Here is a 21,798-nt window from a genome sequence, read left to right as displayed (position 1 = left end):
GAGAGAAATCATATTCTGCTTTTACTTTCCGTCACCTTCTGCCAGCCAGCTCTGCCTGGGAGCTTTCTTGGCTGATGACCAGAGATAGTGGCTTTGATTGCAGAGCCTTGAGCTTGCCTGCCCTCCTCTGTCCCAGTTTCTGGAGAGGGTACCTGGGCACCTCGGGTGGGTTGGGGACTTCAGAAAGCCCCTTCCCTGGGGCCTCAGTTTTCTATAAGGTAGGTGTGGAATCCCCACTTTTGGGCTTACTGCGAGCATAATGGAGGTCATAGCAAAAACTGCAGCCTGGTGCCAGGCCCACACACACTAGGTTTGCTACCTTTGGGTCTGTTTTAAGAACACTGGAAGTTTACTCCAAGAGCAGGCTAGATTGTGGCTTCCACTGTGCCCCTGAAATTTTGAAAGCATCCCAACAGCAATTTACCTTTTATTTCTTTATTCCGTAAATGATTGACTGGGCACCAGTGTGTGCCGGGTGCCCTTCTATGTGCGAGGGATGCTGGGAACAGTACAGATGAGTCCTGATGTCAGAGTTCTTCCCTTCTGGTGAGAGTGCCTAGTATGGAACAGAAACATTGAAAAAAAACAAAACAGCTGCTCCTATGATAAGTGGGTGATGGGAAGATTGGGGTGCTGGCCAGGGGCTGTGTGGGGAGCAGTCAGGGAGGCCTCTCTGAGGAGGTGGCATGGGAGGGTGATCAGAGCCTATAGTGTGTGTGGGGGGGAGGGTAGGAGGGAATAGCCAGTGCAAAGGCCCTGCGACTGTATGAGCTTATGTTCAGTAGAGGGCATAGAGGCCTGTGGCAGAGTGGAGTGAGGGAGAGGGCAGGAGAGGAAGTGACAGGTGGGCAGGGACCTGGCCCCACAGGAAGCAACATAACTACGTCTATGCAGACATTGTTCACAGCCAGCCTTCCATCACTCTCCAGCCCCAGTTGCAGCAGGGATGATCTCAGCCTGGTGATCATGGAGAAGCCAAGGAGAGCACTTAGCAGGCAGAGAGGTGTGCCCTATTGCAGACCCAGTGTGTCCCCAGTCCCCCTCCCCCAGCCTCAGCCCTCCAGTGTGGGAAGAAAACCCACTGTGATTTTAAGATTGTGTGACCCACTCAGCCCCTGGTGCTGCTCAGGGTGCTTTATGTATGGTTGCTTAGAGGGCAGGGGGGTAAATGTTCTCATTCCCATTTTATAGATAGGGAAACCAAGGCCCAGTGGTTTAATTCTATAGCCAAAGGTGGGGTTTGAACAGGAGCATGAGCCCTAAGCCACTCCCAGCTGTGTTGCCGGCCTCCCCTCTCCTCTTGGGTCACATGCCTGGTGCCAGGCTCTGAGAGCCCTGACCCGCCCGGGCCTCCCGAGAGGAAAATAAAAGCTGCTGTCTTCCAAGAAAACAAAGGAAAGAGAACAGGCAGGGCCATCCCAAGGAGGGCTCCTGGAGGCGGTGCTCACCAGCCACGGCTGCTGAAACAAGGGCAAGTGGGAGCCACATCAGTGCTAAGTATCTTCCTGCTCCTTTGGGGTTCCAGACCCTAAGGCTTGCCAAGGACTTGAACCTACACCCTTGTTCTTGGATGCTGCCCTCTTACAGTGAGAGGTCGGGCTGGCATCAGGAGGCCACTCATAAATGGTGAAGTGCTGCACCATGACCCCAGGCCCACTGAGCTCCTGCCCTCACTCCGTGGGGGACTCAGGAAACAGGAGTCTGGGTCTCTGCTGAGACTGGCTGCTTGCTTAGAGTGTTTGAGGGGCAGTCCCTGTTCCCCTCTCTCTGGTGTGGCTTGTCCCTCCCTGGGTGAGGAGCTGTGGGGAAACCAAGGCAGGGCCCAAACCCCAGGGAATGGCCCTCGTTGGCTGGCAATCAGGGTGGGACACAAACACTTCATTGCATATGTGTTATAAAACATACTTATGCTGATATGAAATGTTACTTTTTAGCTTTAATGTGTGTGTTTCACGGTAGTTTTGTATTTTTGTACACCTGTCCAATACAAAGTCCAATAGAACGTCATTCTTAGAACAGTGCAGTTAATCAATCTCTTGATTTCCTGGCTAGCATATAGTACGTTCTTTATTTTCTTCTCATGACAGCTTTATGGAGCAATAATTCAGCTAGTGTACAATTCAGCCGTTCAAGTGTGCAGTTGAGCGGATTTGAGCCTGTTTAGAGGTGTGCGACCATCACTGCCGTTGAACTCCAGAACGTTTCCGTCACCCCAGAAAAAAAGCCTTTGCTCCTCAGCATCACTCCACGTTCCACCCCCAGCCCCTGGCCTCCACTCACCTCTCTGCGGATTCTCTTCCGGATGTTTCATATCAATGGATTTGCATAACATGTGGCCTTTTGTGTCTGGCTGCTTTCACTTGGCATCTTGTTCTCAGGGTCCATCCATGGTGTAGCAGGTGTAGCTACTCATTCCTTTTTGTGGTTGAATCACAGTCCACTGTGTGAACAGACCGTGTGTTGGTCGTCCTTTTATCCATGTTTGGGTATCTGGGTGCTTTCCTCCCATTGGCTACAATGATGGTGCTGCTGCCATCCTGGTAAACAGGTTTTTCTGTGGGCCTGTGTTCTTGGTTCTCTTGGGCAGACACCCAGGAGTGGGATTGTCAGGTCAGACAGTAACTGTGTTTTGCCTCTTGAGAGCTGCCAGACTTCTTCCAAAGTGGCACAGTCATATTCATTTTTAAATTGAAGTTTACAAATGTGGGTTGGTTTAAATGGGTGCTGGAAGGCAGAGGGGAGGGGAGACCAGGTGTGGTGGCTGTTGAGGTAGGGTGGCAGCAGCAGGACAGCTGATGACATGAGTGTTTAGTCCCATTAGGAAGCGTGGGCCCGGAGGCCCAAGTGCAGGGGAGTGGGGAGGGATGGCCGCTACAGGAAAGGCCCTGAAATCCTCAGAGCATGAGCAGGGTGTGGAAGGCTGGAGAGGTGAGGGCGGGAGGGAGAGTGAGCAAGTGGGGAGGACTGTAGAGGCCGGCCGAGCGTGGAAAAGTCAGGATGACCTTCCCCTGTGCCCGGCCCTGCCTGCACGCCTTGGGTAGCCCCAGCAGGCAGCACCATGTCTGTCTTTGCTCAGCCATGCGTGTGGCAGATGCGGGTGGGAGGCAGGTACCCGCAGGACAGCCTGTCATGGCCATGGCTCGGCAGCCCCGCCACCATAGAGAGTGGAGGGCACCTAGGCTCCAAGTCAGGTGTCTGCCCTGCTCCATCCACAGGAAAGAGGCATGTTGTCCTCATCATGGGGGTATGGCACCAGCTGCTGGGTTGCAGAGTGGCTTGAGCCACGTCCTGGTTGTCACAGCTCTAACCTGGAAGGCAGTGGCTATGGCTTACAGTCTACACGTGGAATGACCCAGTATGATCGAAGTACACAACAGGGGTATGCCAACAGGACCTTCTGGCTTGGGGGACCCAGCCTTAGCTTGGCCCTCTGGGTGAATCCCAGCCCATGGCCGATGCCCTCAAGCACCCTGTTTGGTCATCTGTGGCATTCTGCAGGCAGACACTGGATCCTGGGTCTCTGTGCTCCCCAAGCACAGCACCAGGTCTGTTGTGTGTTCAGCAAGTACAGATCGCAGGAGAGAGTCAAGAACTAGGCAGGAACCTGGCAGCCCCAGTGGGTGGTTGAGGGACTGAGGCTGGGGCAGATTGAGCTCCTGCCTTGGAGACCTCATGCCAGCTAGGGAGCCAGATGGGATTTGGAGCAAGTTACTGTGCCCAATACTCTGGGATTTCCTAGAAATCCCTGAAGACATCCTGAAGGAAGTGACACCCGTGAACAGCTCAGGAGCCACCCCGCAGGGTAGGCTCTGCCCAGGTGCAGCCCTCAATGGGAGGGACCCTTCCCCTGGTATCTGCTTCAGCCCCACTGTGTGCCCTGTCCTGGTGCCCAGCTCTGCATGTCCACAGCAGATGGATGTGACCTCGCTTTGGGGAACCCAGTGCTCACAGGCCCGGTTCAGCTCATGGCCATACTTTTTGCTAATAGGTAGACAGTTTTATTGCCGACCAACCCTTCCACACAAAGCCTGCAGTCTACCTGCTTTAAGCTCTTATGTAAATGGTAAGATTCCAGTTAGTGGAGCATTCTGGTTAAGTGGGTAGGTTTCCCAATTCCTGTCCTCTGGTAAGGGGGGTCCACTCAACTCCATGCCCTGGTGCCTGAGCCCCTCACACTCGGGTGATGAATAATCTCTCTGAATCTCTTAAGCTCACCAAACCTTAATCTAGTTGATTCTTTGGCTTTCCCATAGCTTCCAAAGGGCTTTGCATGGTGCAGGCCCGAAGTCTGGGCTTCCCTGGGATTTTGCCTGCTGTGGGCTCTCTCAGAGGAGTGTTTGATCCTGGCCTGGGCCTCTGGGCTGGGGTTGGAACAGATCTCAGCTCCTCGTGGAGCCAGCAGAGACCAGAGGAAGGAGGGAGGGAGGAGTCCCCTTCCCCCTGGTCCCCACCCAGAGTCCTGGTTGATATCCTCGGCTAGGTGACCCTGGACAGTTGCCTCCCTCTGGCAGTCCTTCCAGCCCGGTTGTATAGGGCTGGAGCCAGGAGAGGCCAGCTGTGAGCCTATGGGCTGACCCTTGTCTCTCCCTCAGGCTGCTGTCACCGCGGCCCAGCCTCCTCACCTCGACCAGTGACGCCAGGGCCAGTGCCTCACCCCAGAAGCCTCTGGACCTGAAGCAGCTGAAGCAGCGGGCAGCTGCCATACCCCCAATTGTGAGTGCCCAGGCACCCCCCTCCCACACCCTAGGACTCCTGCCAAGGAAGGCCACAGCCTCTGTGCCCCCTGCCCTTACCCTCTGGTTCAGTAAGGCAGTATATCAGGGCAGGTGCACAGTTCCATGGGGGTGGGGGTGGGCAGCACCTGCAGCCTTCCTTTCCTCAGCTCTTCCCAGCAGCCTCCTGTTTGCTGGAGAAATCCCCATGGAGATGAGGCAGGAACAGCTCCAGAGAGCTGGCAGCCGTGCAGGGTGGGGCCCTGGAGGAACCAGGGAACTTGTGGCCCACAGGGCTGCCTTCTACCCTTCCAGCAGGGTACCCTTGCTGGCCCTTGGAGCTGGAGTGGCCCTGCCCAACCCTGCCTCCCAAGGTTCTCCAGAGCTCCCCCAGACCAGGGAAGGCAGGAGATCTCCTGGCTGTCACAACACCGTGGGGAGAAGGGTGGGGTCCCACCCACCCATTCTGAACATGATGCCCTTTGAGGAGGCCTTCCAGAAGAATCTCCAGGCTACATGGGCAGCCCCTTGGAGGAGCCCTTTCCTCTCTGAGGAAGCGTTCTTGGGCTTCCCAAGTACAGCTGGGGGCTGCGGGCTGAGGGGCTCTCTGAGTGAGGGGCACAGTGTGAGCTAGGCTATACTGGCAGCTCCCAGGGCTGGGTCAATCCCCATCTCTCTCAGACCCACAGGGTCCTAGAGCCTGGGCTCCCTACTAGGTAGCTGAGATGGGCGGCCACATCCTACACACTTTGTACAAAGACCTACCTTCCTGTCTCCTAAGCCATGTGCTCTTGGCTACCTCACTGCCATCCATGGCTTTCAGGCTTCTCGTGTGCAGGGGGCCTGGAAGGCTATTCTCGATCTCTGTGGCTCATGGAAGGCCTGTTAAGATATTCACGTCTCCCACTTCTCTCAGCAGGTCACCAAAGTCCACGAGCCCCCCCGGGAGGATGCAGCTCCCCCTGCTCTGCCACCACCACAGCCCTTGCAGCCAGAGAACGACACCCCCCAACAGCCCAGCAGCAGCCCTCGAGGCAAAAGCAGGAGCCCTGTGCCTCCTGCCGACAAGGAAGGTGAGTGTGTGCCCGTGGCCACGGCGGGGAGTAGGGGTATGGAAGAGATGAGGGGTAAGGGGTGTCTATGCGTCCACAGCAGCCATGGCAGGCTTGAAGCAGAGAATGGCAGGGAAGGCCAGCTGAAACAGGCAGGTGAAGGGGAAGAAGGCAGGGCATGGTGGGAACCACAGTCAATCTGAGGACTCCTGCTCTTCGTAACACAGGCACATACTGGCTTTAGCCAAGTCACCATGGGGCAGAACAGGCCTGCCCCTGTGCTTCTAGGGAAGCCAGAAATCCATGTTCTCCCCTGAGATGTGGTTTTTTAATGTTGGCAACTTTAAAACATTTTCAAAAGCATTGTATATACACGTACACACGTCTGTGACTCAGGCTCTGATTCCATGTGATTCAGCCCACACATGAGCTTCTAGAATCATGCATAAGGCTCAGTGCCCAGCTGGCAGCAACTCTGGGGCCTGGGCAGGAAGCACTGCCCCCTCGAGGTCTCATCCTGACCTTATTCTAGGCCGAGGTCACTGGGTTTACTGGGGAGCCCGTGGGGTAATTCCCTGAGCAGCTGTGTTATAGCAAGTGCCCAGGGCGTGCTTTATTTTTGCCATGTGAAGCTCAAGGTCAGGAGACAGGCAAGCGGGGTTTCTTGTTCTCTGGATGTTCTGTCTCTGCCTCCCTTTCCCCACTGGACCCAAGAAGTTCCAGGCCTGTGTCCCCAAAGAGGCACCCTCCCAGAGCAGCCTGGCATGCCACATGTGCCGTGTGCATCATGGGTGTCGGGCGCTGGTCCTCCAGAGACTCCCCCACACTGGGCTAACCTAGGCTTCTACTAGCTGCTCTAGGGGTATAAGGGCAACAGGACCCCGGCCCCCTCCCTGAGCAGCACAGTGCCAGTGCCATCTGTATTCCCTTCTTGGGTAGAGCAGCCCTTCTCTAGAAAGCCAGGCTGGGCCCTTGGCCACAGGCCTCTTGAGGGGGGTGCTGTTTACCTGTATGAGGACAAAGAGGAAGGCTATCCCTGAAGGAAGATGGCTCCATGCTTCCCACAAATGACACAGGCCTGTCAGATATTCCCTGTTTCATCAGCCTGCCCTCTTGCCTCCCTGTGGCCACTTCCACCTGCTGCAGGAAGTCTCAGACGCCACCCACATGGGTGGCCATGCATCCTGGCCAGCACACAGACTGTCTTGTGGCCACTGGGCCAGGACATTTGTTGAACACCTGCGATGGCCAAGTCCTATGCTAAGCGGTGGGGGTTCAGGAGTGAGCAGGATGAAGTCTTTGATTCAGGGAGCTCTTTCTCTGATTGAGAGGGATATTAAGCCAGGATACATACAAAGGAAGCAAGATGACTTTAGATTTGTTCATGCAATTAAAATAGAACAAAGCAGGGTGAGGAGGGGTCTCTGTGGAGATAATGAGTTAGTCATGGGAAGATATAGGGGAAGGGCATTCCAGACAGTAGAAATAGCATTCGCAAAGGCCCTGGGGTAGGGATAAGCTTGGTGTGTTTGGGGAGCTGCCAGAAGGTCGTTGTGGCTGTGGAAGGGGTAAGATGGAGAGTCAAGGAGGGAAATGGGGACCCATGATTGTGTAAAGCCTCGTAGGCCATAGTTTTTGTCTCAGGTGTGGGAGAAGCCTTGTCAGAGGAGTTTTAATATGTTTGTGTTATGGGGGATAATCTGATTTTTATTTTGGAAAGATCTCTCTCTCTCTCTCTCTCTCTCTCTCTCTCTCTGGTCATTGTTGAGGGTAAGGGCTACAGGGAGTCGTGGGCAGATGGAGGAGGCCACAGTGCTATTCCTGACCAGCTGTGGTGGCAGCCTGGACTGCAGGGGTGACCATGGAGGTAGGGAGGAAGGGGGAACACTAGGAGTCTGTTTCAGAGGCAGAGCCTGTGGGGTCTGTGGATGGTCTCATGTGGGGATGAGGGCAGGGCGTGTGCCTTTTCTAAGGACCCTGCCAGCCCCCCATACTAGGACCAGGACACCCCGTGGCAGGGATGGGGTTTGCTGGGCGAGAGCGAAGTATGGCTCTGGAGGACATTCCAGGCTTGGGGCACCAGCCCAGGGGTTTGCTGTGTAATGATGCCTGGGGCCCAAACAGCTCTGGCCATTGTCAGATGTGAGCAGGGCTAGGCAGCCCGTGGGTGGCTGGGCACCACTCAGGGCCAGCCAGGACCTGCTGGGACAGACCATAGGCCCTGTCCTGGGAGAAAGTGAGCTGCCACCAGTGGTTTCTGAGTCTAGCCAAGGGTTGTGCCTTTTCCTGGAATAGCTCCCCACAGTAGACAGTGCCCCTGGCATCAGGTGCTGTGTGCTTTTCTCATGTGGTCTGGGTTGCTGCTCAGTGCCTGTAGGCACATGTGTGAACTTGACACCCAGCACTACCTCTCTGGTCTCTCAGGAGCCTTCCCTGCTGCCTGGCTCTTGCATGGAGCAGCTCAGCCAAGCCAGTCGCTCAGCTCCCCTGGGGGCCAGCTGGAGGAACAGGTTGTCTCTCCAGGCTCTCGGCCTCCTGCCCAGCCTGGCCCAGCCACAGATTTCCCTTCCAGTGCTGGAGCCCACCCCCGCCCGGCACAGCCCAAGCTGAGCTCCAGAAAGCATCCAAGGTGCACATAGGATCGGGCAGCTGGACGGGCAAGGCCTGGGTGTTCACGGCAGGCCCTGTGGGGGCACCTCTTTGAGGGGCTGTGGAATCCCTCCACTGACTTTTCTCTGCACCTGTGACCCTCTCTTGTGGGCTGCTCATTTCACCAGGGCACAGGCCTGGGGGGGCGGCGGGGGCTGGGGGGATGATGACTCTGTCTCTCTTAGGAGAGAGGGAAGATCTGGAGAATGCACGCCTCCACTGCCACCTGCTGTGCCCACAGCAGGCATCACTAATCGATGCTAACACTCTGCTGCCATACCTCGGTGGGCTTTCAGAACCTCCCTCTGTCATCTGGAGGTGGCCCAAGAGATGACACCTGCCTACTATTCCTGTCCCAGGAGTTAGAGAGTTCTGGTGTTTCCAAGTTGTGTCTCCTGCCTGATTTCTTAGCCAGTTCTCAAGGGAGAGGTCCAGAGCTTGGGGCAGATTTCAGTAGAGTGGGAGGTGAGGGGCAGGGGGAAACACCATGATGGTGGACCTGAGTCCCTGGCCTTCGGTCTACACGGTGTATCTAGGCCTGAGAATCTGGGGCCAGTGGTAGTTCATCTTCCTGTGGGCAGGGCATCTAGTGAAGGCTAAGATCACAGTCTATAGCCTGATTGCCCGGACTCGAAGCTCCCTCCCTTGCCAGCTGTGGGCCTTTGACCAGGTGACCTCAACTCTCCTGGCCTTGGTGTTCCCATCTGTAAAATGGGGATGATGGTAATTCTGTTTAGGGTATAGTGAGGATAAACAAGTCGGTGCACACAAGCACTTGGAAAAGTTCTGGCCCATGGGAGGCTCTGGGAGGGTATTACCTTCCTGTCTTGTTTTCTGCAGCTACACAGGGCAAGAAGTTGAGCATTCAAATCCTGACTTGGCCAGATGTTTGCTGGTGACCTTACAAAACTCCATTGATGTGTCTGTACCTATTTCTCTCTCTGTATGACAGATCTGGTAACAGTCTCTTTCTCACAAGCCTACTAATAAGCTAAGGAGGCTCCTTGGGTCCACGCTGGTAGGATGCTTAGCACAGTGCCTGACACATAGTACATGTTCAACAAATAGGCTGCAATGGTGGTGGTAGTTCTCTAGAGTGGACCCCTGGCCACCCCTCCTGCCAGGGTGTACGTACCCCAGAAAGCCTACATCATTGTGCACAGGCCAACCCCTTTTTCTAGAGAGAGAGCTGGACAGTAAATATTTTAGACTTAATGGGCCAGACAGTCTGCTGCAACTGCTTAGCTCTGCCATAGACAATAAATAAATGGGCGGATACAACCATGCTCCAGAACAAGTGTCTGTACAAAAGCAGGCAGCAGGCCCTGTGCCACCGGTTGCCAGCCCCTGCTTTGGAGGTTTGTCCAGGGCCCCTTGCTCGCCTGGCACACTGGAACTGAGAAGCTCCCAAGGATCTCAAGGGCTGCCAAGAACCCCAGCCCAGAGACACATTCCTGTGCCAGACAGAATATCACAAGGGCTCAGGGCAGTGCCAGGCTGCAGACTTGGTGGGCTCCCAACATAGACCCCTACTACTCTTGGCCCAGACCCCATTCTCGCCCCAGGCCAGTACTGTGGGCACAGAGGGCCTTGGTTGAGCAGGGGTGGCCAGGGCCGTTGGGTCCCTGAGGGCTGGCCGAGGATGGCTGACTGCCCTGCCTCGTCCTCTCAGCAGAGAAGCCTGTGTTCTTCCCGGCCTTTGCACCCGAGGGCCAGAAGCTGCCCACGGAGGCCCCATGCTGGACGTCAGGCCTGCCCTTCCCTGTGCCCCCTCGTGAGGTGATCAAGGCCTCCCCGCACACCCCTGACCCTTCGGCCTTCTCCTACGCCCCACCTGGTGAGTAGCTTGGCCCACGCGTGGGCTCTTCAGCTGCCATGCTGAGTCAGCCAGCACAGTCATTGGGTGCCAACTATTTGCATTGGTTTTGAACTGCATGTAAAAGGATTTTAGAGTGTGATGGGACCTAACGAGAGGGATGGTTTGGTCTGTGAAAGAAAAGATCTGTTGAGATTTGAGAAATTTGCAGGACTAGGATTGAAGCCATAGGAGGTGCTTGAGCTGGTGAGGGATAGCCCAAGAGTGGGGGGGGGGCTCTGTCTTCTACCAGTGACGTAGAGCTAAAGAATGGATACATGGAAAGAAAAGCCTGGGGAGACCACAAGCACCAGGTCAGATTAAACTGAAAGCTGAGTCAGAGATTAAGACTTTCTGGGAGCAGTGGAGAGCCATGGAAGGTTCACAGCAGCGGGGAGGATGTGAACCAGAAGACTTTTCAGAAAGATCCCTTTGGTTCCTGGGAAGGAAATGGGTAGTGGCTGGGGCAGGGCAGAGGTAGGGTAGTGGGAACAGGGAGACCAATTAAAGGGTCTGGGCCAGAGGTGAGGGGCTTGGGCCAGGGACCAGGCTATTACAGGGTGGAGGGAGGCTTCCGAGTGTGGCATCTGAACCAAAGACACAGCAGCTCATCAGGACAGAGATGGGAGGAGCAGCAGAGGGGCATGTGTGGACAGGAAGCTGCCTGGGGGCGGGGTCTGTCTGGCAGGGGCATGACCGTTGCTGGGGCCCCATGATGGACACATGTGTGCCCTACAGGTCACCCACTGCCTCTGGGCCTCCACGACAGTGTCCGGCCCGTCCTGCCACGCCCACCCACCATCTCCAACCCGCCGCCCCTCATCTCCTCTACTAAGCACCCCAGCGTCCTTGAGAGGCAGATGAGTGCTATCTCCCAGGTGAGGCGGGAGGGTTAGCACCCCCACCCCCCAGGAGCATCTATGTGGCCTATTGCCCAGAGAATAGCCCCTTCCTCTTTTAGGGGTTCAGTCTTTCCATCTATAAAGTGGGGGCATTGGAAGCAGTGATAGCCAGGAGGGAACTGGGCCCTCAAGGGGCCAGGGTCACCTCTCTGCCCGGCACTGCTGGAGTGTGAGCTGGCTGGAGCTTGCCCCTGGCACTTAGGACCTTGGGGACTCTGGGGTAGTCAAGAGCATGGGCTGTACAGCCAGACTGTATAGCCTTGGGCAAGTTACAGAATCTTTCTGTGCCTCGGTTTCCGCTCTGTGAAATTGAAGATTGAATGCACTAGACACACAGCATGTGGTGAGCCTGTCTGGGACTATCTGCCCCTTCGCCCCCCCTGACCTATCCACCTGTGTGGTGAGGGATGGGGGCGAAGTATCCACTCTGTCCAAGACCACATGTATGCACCATTTCCTTTAAACCATACCAGGTCATGATGGCCACTTCACAGGTGAGGGGATCAAGGCTCAGGAGAGCCAGGGACTTGTCCATGATCACTCAGCTGAGCAGCTCCGCTGACCTGCATGTGATTCTGAGGTTCCCCTCCTCTTAGGCTCTTGTGGAAGGGGATGTCAGGGCACTCTGGCTGGGCTTGGGCATGTGGTGGAGGGACTGAGGGGGCCCCTGTGACCCCAGGACCTATGCCCCTCACAGGGAATGTCAGTGCAGCTCCATGTCCCATACTCTGAGCACGCCAAGGCTCCTGTGGGCCCCATCACCATGGGGCTGCCCCTCGCCATGGACCCCAAGAAGCTGGGTAAGGATCTGGGCCCTCTACCTGGATAGCCCAGGCTTGGCTTTAGCTGTCCGTATTGGGGGCATGAGGGAAGGCAGCTTGGCCCCTGGGACTGTGGCCTGAACTTGAGGGGAGGGTGGCACTCCAAATCCCCGACACTGCTGGACCTCAGCCAGTAGGATTAGGTGGGGGCCCTCCCTCCAAGTCTGTACCCTAGCGGCGTGTGGCTCACTGCTCTTGCCCATCCCCAGCGCCCTTCAGCGGAGTGAAGCAGGAGCAGCTGTCCCCACGGGGCCAGGCTGGGCCACCGGAGAGCCTGGGGGTACCCACAGCCCAGGAGACGTCTGTGCTGAGAGGTGAGGGCATGAGGGGTGGGCATGAGGCCTGGAGTCTGCCCTACATCCCCAACAGCTGCCCCTCAGCTCTTTGGAGAAAGGTTGAGGCAGGAACAGGATCTTTTATCCAGAATCTGCTGAACACCGTCAGTTCCCAGAGGGTCCCAAAGCTTCTCTTCATAATTGTTCACCCATTTAGGGGCATGGGGTCTTCTGCACCGAGACACCAAGGGGGTCTTGCGGGTCACCAGGAGCACGGTCAGGGTGGCTTTTAGGACTGGGACCTGGGAAGGGGCTGCAGACACCCTTTATGCCCTGTGTCTCTTGTCTTTTAGGGACGTCCCTGGGCTCGGTTCCAGGAGGAAGTATCACCAAGGGCATTCCCAGCACGCGGGTGCCTCCTGAGAGCCCCATCACGTACCGCGGCTCCATCACCCACGTAGGTGTCCTGGGCCACTGCTTGAGGGCTGGGGGAGGCCCAGCGGGCAGCATCTCCAGACGCAGCCCTGACCGCAGGCAGAGCAGTGGGCTAGCCCATCTCCTCCCTCTGGCATCACTTTGTGGCACCTGTCCTGGTGGATGGGGTGATGTCCTGGGGATGGCAACTCATGGTCATTTCTCTTGTGTACTTGGAGCCAGCACTTGAAGGGCTGAACAAAACATAAAACTCACTACTCCCAAGGAACTGGCAGGGTAGCAGAGGGCAGTAGACAGGGGGAAAACTGCACAGATGGCTTCAGGGTACCCAGGGCTTCAAATATAGTAAAATACTGAGATTAAGAATGCTTGGGGCCAGCTCGGCCACACAGGTTAGTGGGGAGACTTGTGGAGGATGAGCCCCACAGGCATCTCAGGGAACAACATTCCCAGTTCAGGGAACGGCATATGGGAGTGTCTCCGGCTTGCACAAGGATCAGTGAGAGGCTGTGGTGTCTGGAGCATGAGCAGAGGCTCCTTGGGGTGTCAGGGTGTCAGTAGGCAGGTGCTCTGCACTTGGGCCACACTGTGGCCCATCGTGTGCTGTCATTATCCTCCCCTTTTGTGACTTAAGTCCCAGAAAACAAAGAGGTTTGCTCTTGTGCCAGCCTTGACCTTGTGGTGTTGGCAGCCTGAGGGCTAGAGGCAAGCGTTCTAGCCCTACTTACCTCTGCAGCAGGGAGTGCCTAACGACATCTGCCCCGTCCCTGTCCCCGGGTTTGCAGAGGGAGCTGATTGGAAGGCCCTCCGGTGTTAGGGTTGGGGGATCAGTTCTCCACTTGACAGAGGTCGGGGCGGGGGGCGGTGTGTGTGGAGTGGGGCCTCCCCGTGCCCCTGGGATCATTTAACCCTCTCCTCCCTGGCTAGCGAGCAGGAAGTGGGGTCCTGAGCAGCCTGGGCTTTCTTTTCCTTTCCCTTCTACCCAGCTCCAGACAAGACACTTTTCACTGGCACAGAGTCCATGCTATTGCAGCTCATTTTAGAGATAAGAAGAGCGAAGCTCAGAGATTAGACCCGAGGTCACATAGCTAGTAAGTAATGGACTCAGTTTTGTGCCAAATGCATCTGGCTCTCGAATGCCGTGTCAGAGGGCGAGGAGCTAAGACACAGATGTGTGCGTGCCCAGAAGTACATGCTCAGACATACTTGCATACAGAGACAGGCACACACATGGATATAATGCAGGTGCACTCACATGTACAGGGCATATGGACAGACACATGGACAGGAGCAGTCACGCACGCACAGCACACCCTGCCCCACCCACACGCACGTTTGTAGTGGAGCTTCAGGCCATAGGCTGGCCTGTAGTGAGGTGTGTTTGAGCCCAGTGGCCTCAGATCACACCACAGAGGAGAAAGCTGTAGATTTTGAAATAACAGGCTTTGGGAGGCAGCTTCGCTGAGTGCAAAGAACAGGTACCTGGGGCAAAAGTCAGGCCAGGGTGTTCAGGTCTCAGCTGTGCCGCACACTTGCTGAAGCCAGGGAGCAGTCTTCCTGCCTCGGTTTCCCCTCTAGTAAAAGTACTCCTCACTGTTTCTTTTCTTGTGGAGTTTCTTTTCTTGTGATTGAATGGTTGACATGTGCAGGCCCTAGACACCCGTCCACCCCAGGTTTCCAGGCAACTGTGACCCACACCATCTCAGTCACTTGCACCCCTTCGATTGTCTTTGGCGCAGAGGGTGGCAGCTGCCCAAATGCATGAGAGTCAGACTTTCCCACAGCCTGGCCACCGGGTGGTGATGAAATCATGCCCGGACCACACACGTGTGCAGACAGACGCATACATCTGCAACCCCAGCGGGCACTGGCAGGCAGGGACCGTGATATCCCCCCGGAGGCTCCAGGAAGCCCCAGCACTGTGCTCCCCCAGTGTTACCCCCACCCTGGGAGTGATGCTCGCTGGGGCCCACCCTATGAGGCTGCAAGCTCTTGTCCCTGAAACAGGCCTCAGGCAAACAGTGTCCACACTCACTTGAGTCTGTCCAGTGTATTGTCCCCAGGGGCAGGGTCTGCAGTCCTTCAGGTTTCTGTCCTCTGTTGGAGTAGGAGAGCACCTGTAAACAGTGTAGCCTGAGGACACGGACCACCTTCAGCCCCAGCAGGAGAGCCCCTCCCCATCACCCCTGTGCTATTTGGTAAGCCACTACTCTCCGCAGTATGTACCCCATTCTGACAACACCCAGTGCTGGTATCAGCTGCCTCCAGAGGGGATGTCACTGCCGTGTGCTCCTATTTTGCCCCTGGACTGCTGCCCAGTGATCGCCTATTTACACTACAGTGTGCACAGTCATTTCAGAGTGTGGCAGGGAGACCCTAGCTAGAGCATTTGTGGTGTGAAGTTGCAGGGAGCCCGTGTGCATTTAGAGGCTCTTGCTGTTATCCTTGCAAATCAAGGTCTGCAGCAAAAGCCCAAGGGGTTGCCAGTTGTTGCCCTTCCCCCCCAGGGGGATGTTTCTCAGCAGAGGAGTTCCCACGGGGAGACTGGTTGGGCTTCACTGGTCTAGGGTTTGGGACACAGTAGGACCCCACATCTGTGAAAAGGCCTGTGGAATCACAGACCTCTTGACTTGGGGACAGCTTATCTGTGCCAAGTGCCTTTGAGAATTGCACATGCAGAGATTATTTCCATTCTGTAGATGTACAGATGTCCAGGCTCAGAGAGGCAGAGTGACTTGACAGAAGTCACACAACAACTCCCTGGTAAAGCCACTATATGCCATCCAGCCATCTGACTCCACACTCTGTTCTGATCCCCGCGCTCGTGTTCTTGAAAGTTGCCCAAGGCAGGATGCTACTCCACATGGCTGCTTTCTCTCTGCTTGAATACCTCCCCTTGTGGGGAGCCCACACTCCCTTAAGGCACTGGTTCTCCACTGAGGGTAGTTTTGCCTCCTGGGGGACATTAGGCAATGTCTAAGGACATCTTTGATGGTCACACTTTGGGAAGGGGGCAGATTGGGGTGCACAGTGCAGCTCTGACGTCCAGTGGGTGCAGGCCAGGGATGCTGCTAAACATCCTGCGATGCCTAGGACAGCGCTCTACAACAAAGAATCAACTGGCCCCACATGGCATAGTGTCGAGGGGGAGAAACCCTGGTTTGGGGAAGTGGGGGTGCGTGGTGCACATTCACAGGCATAGCACGGGAGCCAAATTGGCAGGGGTGAGTAGTGAAACGTTAGGGCTCTGAGGACAGGCAGGAACCGACTCCAGAGCTGCACTGCCTGGGTTCCAGTTTTGCCCCTGGATGAAGTCACCTAACCATTAAGTGCCTCAGTTTCCCCCTCTGAAACAGGCATAACAATAGCCTTAGGGTGATTGCCAGGATTAAATTAGTCAATATATATAAGGTGCTCCTAGTGGTTCCTGTGACACTGTGGGCACTCTGTAAGTTGCGACATGCTGGTATCCTGTGTGGTTGCGGTCCACTGGGCCTGGTCTCCCCCCCTCTGAAGCAGCACATGTATGAACACATGTGCACTGGTAGAGCCGGCACGTGTGAACATGTGTGTGTGTGTGTGTGTGTGTGTGTGGATGTGGAGGTACACGTGTATGTAAGCTGGTCACGCCCACGTCGTGCTTGGGGAGTGTTGGGGTCCCCGGGTGGAGCCTGCCGGGTGCTCACCCCCTCTGTGCCTCCAGGGCACTCCAGCCGATGTCCTGTATAAAGGCACCATCACCAGGATCATCGGCGAAGACAGCCCCAGTCGCCTGGACCGCAGCCGGGAGGACAGCCTGCCTAAGGGCCATGTCATCTACGAGGGCAAGAAGGGCCACGTCTTGTCCTACGAGGGTGAGTCCATCCTAGTGTTCCCAGCCTCAAGGAGCAGGCGGAGGCAGCCTGGGGCCAGCAAGGCCTGTGCCTTCCTCCTTCCCATCCACAGGAGTCTTCAGTGCCCAGAAAGAATCTTTAGTTGGAGGGCTGATGGGGGCATGGGAGGACAGTTGGCCACACATTCCACGTGGTATATTAGGTGGGGATACAGCAGATGAAGCCCCCCTCGGAGAGCTCAGGACACCCACATGTGACTCAAATAGGAAGTCACCTTGTGAACTCTATGAGTCACAGAAGTCTGTTCCTGCAGCATAGCTTGTCCCCAGGACCCCAAGCTCTGGTGTTTCTGGAGTTGGTCAAAAGAGGAGGGTCTAGAAAAACAACGTCAGGGTAAAAGGCAGCCAGATGTGTTTGGAAACACAGATCTGGGGAGTTTGTGCCCCTCCCATCGGCCTAGGTGGTCAGGAACCAGGCATATTGTCTGGCGAAGCATGTTGTCACCATTTTATGGATCTACAGGGACAGCCAGTGGTCCTTCCATGTGGCCACCCTTGTGGCCCCTTGAGAGACCAGATCCCCTTGGGATCAGGGGAGGAGGATGTTTGGCCCCTTGAGGTAGCTTCACAGGGAGCCAGGGCTGGGTGACAGGCAGCATGAAGCATGAGAGAGAAGTGGTGACCTCTTTGTCCCTGCAGGCATGTAAGCCAGTGGCAGGTAAGGGTTGGCTTGCCTTTCACCTCCGCTTGGTTATTTACAATTTAGGAGACAAACTTGTGGCCAGCTGTGCTAGAAGCATAGTGGCAGAACTGAGGCCCAGAGAGCAGAAGCCCAGCACTTCCTGCAAATGGTGTGCTCTAGTTGGTAGCCCGTGGGTGGCTACCAGGGTGACAACCAGAGTGACCCTCCACTTCCCCCTGTCTCTCACCCCCTCTCCTTTCCTGGGTTCAGGTTCCATAACCAAGGAGCCCTGCATGGAGGGAGTTAGGGGAGCACAGAGCCAGGATGTGGGTTTTCCAGCATCCCTGGACACCCAGGGCTGTGAAGTGACACATAACTAATGGGCAGGCACCCTCTCAGCAGCTGGCCCTAAATTGCTTCTCTTCTGGTGAGTGGGCATCGGCCTGTGCCCACTTGCCCCCTCAGTCCTGGTACCAGGTGGCTGAGGGACAGGCCAGCAGCTATATCTTGGGCACCAGCATCAGTACGTGGCTAAGGGGACCTGCAAGCCGAGGCAGACAGGCTGGGAGAGTGCCACCTCGGCTCCGGTCCCCAAGCCCCTTCTGGAGCCCCTGTGGTTGTCTGGTTACCATCTAGGAAGTGCATTTGCACCAGGGCTTTTCATCTTTCCTAGGCTACCTGGAGCCAGGTGGCCCGGAGAGCACAGGCTGGGTGGAAGGCAGCAGGGGTGTGGAGCCCTGGCAGCCCAGACAGCGACTGTTGTCACCCTGTATGGACGTGAGCCCATCAGCTAGATTTCTCATCTCTCCATATATTTTTTTTTTTTATTTTGATCTGAAGTCTTTGTTTAAACATCAACAATTAATTCTGAAAAAAATTGAGAGCAGCGGCCCAGTCTGTCTATAGGCCACCGGTGTGTAACCTGTGGAGTGGATCCCATAAAGTAACAGGAGGGAGAGGACCTGTTCTCTTTGAGGGGCAAGACTGAAGTTCTGAGAAGCTTACTTCTGATGCCCTGGACTCTGCTGCTCTGGGGAGGAGAGGCCCCTGGACAAGCCCTAGCCTGCTGGGCAAAGCCAGGCCCTCTTCTGCTCAGGGTGTCCCTCCCAGCTTTCAGACCCTCAGCCAGTCTGGGGGACTAGGGGTCCAGCCAGAGGTCTCTGGCCCCAGGGGGTTCATCCTGGCTTAGCAAGGCCACATATGCTGTGGGCAGCCCCCCGGCCCCGCCAGATGTACACTATCCTCATGTGGACTTGTTATAACACCCATGCGTGTGTGTGCTCATATATGCACATGGACACAGGCATGTGGTTATATTTGCGCTTTGTTCTCAGCGGCTCAGCATGTGTGCACATGTTCACACACGTGCACGCTCACACACTCCCACATGCAAATGCTAATGCATAAGTGGTCATGCATATCCCGTATGTTCATACTCTGCTGCTGGATCTCTGCTCGCATACACACGTGCACTCATGTTCCTGCCACAAGTCAGCACCCCTGTGAGGCTGTTTGAATAGAGGCTTATATGGCTGCCGGTGGTCAGAGGCACACCCATGAACAGTGGGTTGTGGTTCAGGGAGCAGGAAGCCTTTCTATCTGTTAAATCCCTTGGACTTGAGAGAGACTGCTGGGTGGGGCCCTGTCGTCAGGCCTCAGCTGGACTACAGGCTGTGGGTTCCCTCAGGAGGGCCTAGCAGGACCCTGTGACAGGGCCAGCATGGGCACTGCCATTGACCTCTGTCCCCAGGCCCCAGTTGGTTTGCTGGTCTTGGGCCCTGTGCACCAGACCTGCAGCCCCTCGCCATGAGCACGGTCTGGTTTCCAGGTGGCATGTCGGTGTCTCAGTGCTCTAAGGAGGATGGCAGGAGCAGCTCAGGACCTCCCCACGAGACCGCTGCCCCCAAGCGCACCTACGACATGATGGAGGGCCGTGTCAGCAGGGCCATCTCCTCAGCCAGCATTGAAGGTGGGTGCCCTGCCTGGCTCCCTACTCCAGCTGAACAATGCCAGGGGGCCCAGGACCTGCCCTGTGGGGCTTCCCAGCTCAATGGGTCATAGTAGCAAAGAGAATTTGTCTGTCAGTGCCCCCTGGATGGGTGTGGTGGGACAGTTTGCCTGATTTTCTAGAGAGCTAAACTGAGGCTGGGTTTTGCTGAGGCTCCGCCATCTGGAGCAGGGCCCCGGAGATGGGACACTGCTTGCTGGATCCAGTGCTGCCACTGCTGCCACCATTATGGGGACTGCTGTCAATGGCTGGAGGAACCCGTGCCGGGAAGGGTGGTTCTGACCGCAGCCCCTGTCTCTGCCCAAGGCTGGCTGAGGGACCTGCGTGACCATGATGCTCTTATCCCTCCCCCAGGTCTCATGGGCCGTGCCATTCCACCTGAGCGACACAGCCCCCACCATCTCAAAGAGCAGCACCATATCCGAGGCTCCATCACACAAGGTGCCCCCCCACACACACTGCCCTCACGGTGGCTGCAACAAGGGTACAGAGGTTTAGTCAAGATGAGCAGGGGAGGGAGGAGGGGGACGAGCTGGAGTGCTGTGGGAAAGGCGTGTAACATGTGTGCATGGCCAGTACAGGTGTGACTTGAAGTGCAGAGCAAGGGCATGTCTTCTTGAAAAACAAAAGTAGAAAGCAGAGTACTGCCCATCAGTCCTGTCCTTCGTGGGCATTGTTTATTGAGCATCTGTTTGGTGCTTGGCACGAATGCAAGTGCTACACCTCTGTTAGCATGTGGGACCCATATTATCACTCATGAGCAGTTCTCAGCAGCTGCTGTTACCATGCCACTCAGATTCTCTTGGCTAGTCGGCAGCAAGCCAGCTCTGTGGGCCCCATTTTATGCTTTTTGTCTGCAGTGTCTCATCGAATGAGCATGGCTGGGTGAGGTGTTTCTTACATATGAAGGGGCTGAAGCTCAGAGAGGTCAGGTCATGAGTTCGAGACCACATAGCGAGTGAGGATGGGAACCCTGGTAGTCTGGCTCCAGTAACACCGGCACGTGGAGATCCCAGGTTAGGACAGGCACGGTAGGGTGCAGAGTCAAGGGTCAGCTCCTTATCCCCCTGGCAGGGATTCCACGGTCCTACGTGGAGGCCCAGGAAGACTACCTCCGCCGGGAGGCCAAGCTCCTGAAGCGTGAGGGCACGCCGCCCCCTCCGCCCCCACCCCCGCGAGACCTGGCTGAGGCCTACAAGGCCCGACCCCTGGAGGCCCTGGGGCCCCTGAAGCTGAAGCCGGCCCATGAAGGGCTGGTGGCCACGGTGAAGGAGGCCGGTCGCTCCATCCATGAGATCCCACGAGAGGAGTTGCGGCGCACGCCTGAGCTGCCCCTGGCCCCGAGGCCGCTCAAGGAGGGCTCCATCACACAGGTATGGCACCAGAGCCAGGCAGGCTGGACCAAGAAGGCATGGGGGGAGTATTAGCTGTGCTCTGGCCTCTATAAATGGGGAGACTGAGGCTAAGACTCCGTGAGCATCTTGCCTGAGTTTACACAGCTGCTTGTTACTGAGCCTTTGCCACACGCATTCCAGATTCCAGGCTGTAGGCTTTATATCCACGACCTTGTTTGATTGTATTTATGCTCCTGTGAAGTTCATACCTATTATCCCCATTCTTCAGGTGGAGCACCTGAGGCCCACAGAGTTCAAGCAGCCTGCCAAACTCCCAGAACTAGTCCTAAAAATAAGTGGCTGCTGCTGATTGGATTTCTGTCATGGGCCAGGCCCTGCCTGAGCACTTGGCATCATGTCCTGTTCAGCCCCCACAACCACTCTCTGAGGTAGTTCTCCTACTACTCTCATTTTGTCAGTGCATAAGTGGAGGTTAACAGACATGAAGCGGCTTGTCCAGGGTCACACAGCAAGTGAATGGCAGTTGTGAACCTCAAATCCAGATGTGCCTAAATCTACAACATCTTTGCTTCTTGGTGTCCACTTCCCCCATCAGCAGGCTGCACCCCTGTGGCCCCTACGCATCAGAAGACCCCAACCTATTAGGATATGACCCACTCCAGTCGTGTGAGGAGCTGGACAGTGGCCCTTACGAGTGGCCACTGTCTCTTCCCATGGGCAGAGGGGGCCTGATGGAATGAGGAGGGAGAGTGGGAATCATCCCAGGGGCTGTGTGGCTGTGGGGTGGACAGGACTGGGGAGGGTATCCTGGAAGAGGTCCCAGCTGGGGTAAAGGTGCACAGTGCCGGGAGAAGCTGTGGGGAGATGATCCAATGCCAGGGGACCAGTTAGGCTCTCAGCTTCTGGGCAAGAGCCCACTATGGACCCAAGAGGGAGGTCAGTCTGATTCTACAGGATTCTTAAAAGCAGGGTGTTTCCCTTTCTTATGAAAGTAATTAAAAGGTCCATAAATAAGCTCTGAGTTCTATCACTTGTAGAGACAAAGGGCCCCACTGTATCCTAGTTTCCAAGCCTGTGTCAACGGGGTGGGGGCTTCTCCCAGGTGGCCGGGTTGCGCTCTGGTCCATGACCCTCTGTTTCTTCAGCTGTCCCTTCTGGCCAGAGAGCAAACAAACCTCAGCCCTGACCTCTGAGCCTTGGGCCACAGGCAGTGGAGCTGG

At 56.1% G+C, this 21,798-nt stretch overlaps 1 protein-coding gene across 21 annotated transcripts in view; it reads left to right on the top strand.

The window, feature by feature from the left end:
• Nucleotides 1-21,798, top strand: part of NCOR2 (nuclear receptor corepressor 2) — a 210,850-nt gene that overhangs the window by 171,955 nt on the left and 17,097 nt on the right. For 18 of the 21 annotated variants that reach the window (XM_041729398.1, XM_041729399.1, XM_041729400.1 and 15 more), the window contains 11 exons: nt 4,593-4,713; nt 5,629-5,785; nt 10,086-10,250; nt 11,007-11,146; nt 11,868-11,970; nt 12,201-12,305; nt 12,620-12,723; nt 16,405-16,555; nt 19,044-19,184; nt 19,578-19,664; nt 20,298-20,596. In XM_041729398.1, coding sequence (XP_041585332.1) covers nt 4,593-4,713; nt 5,629-5,785; nt 10,086-10,250; nt 11,007-11,146; nt 11,868-11,970; nt 12,201-12,305; nt 12,620-12,723; nt 16,405-16,555; nt 19,044-19,184; nt 19,578-19,664; nt 20,298-20,596 — 1,573 coding nt within the window. The remainder of the gene's footprint in view (nt 1-4,592; nt 4,714-5,628; nt 5,786-10,085; nt 10,251-11,006; nt 11,147-11,867; nt 11,971-12,200; nt 12,306-12,619; nt 12,724-16,404; nt 16,556-19,043; nt 19,185-19,577; nt 19,665-20,297; nt 20,597-21,798) is intronic. The other 3 variants (XM_041729403.1, XM_041729412.1, XM_041729402.1) reach the window with 2 other exon arrangements.

Source organism: Vulpes lagopus, chromosome 14 (genome assembly GCF_018345385.1).
Source record: "Vulpes lagopus strain Blue_001 chromosome 14, ASM1834538v1, whole genome shotgun sequence".
Taxonomy (NCBI): domain Eukaryota; kingdom Metazoa; phylum Chordata; class Mammalia; order Carnivora; family Canidae; genus Vulpes; species Vulpes lagopus.
The sequence above is the reverse complement of the archived record's forward strand: the minus strand, read 5'-3'. Positions and strand labels throughout refer to the sequence as shown.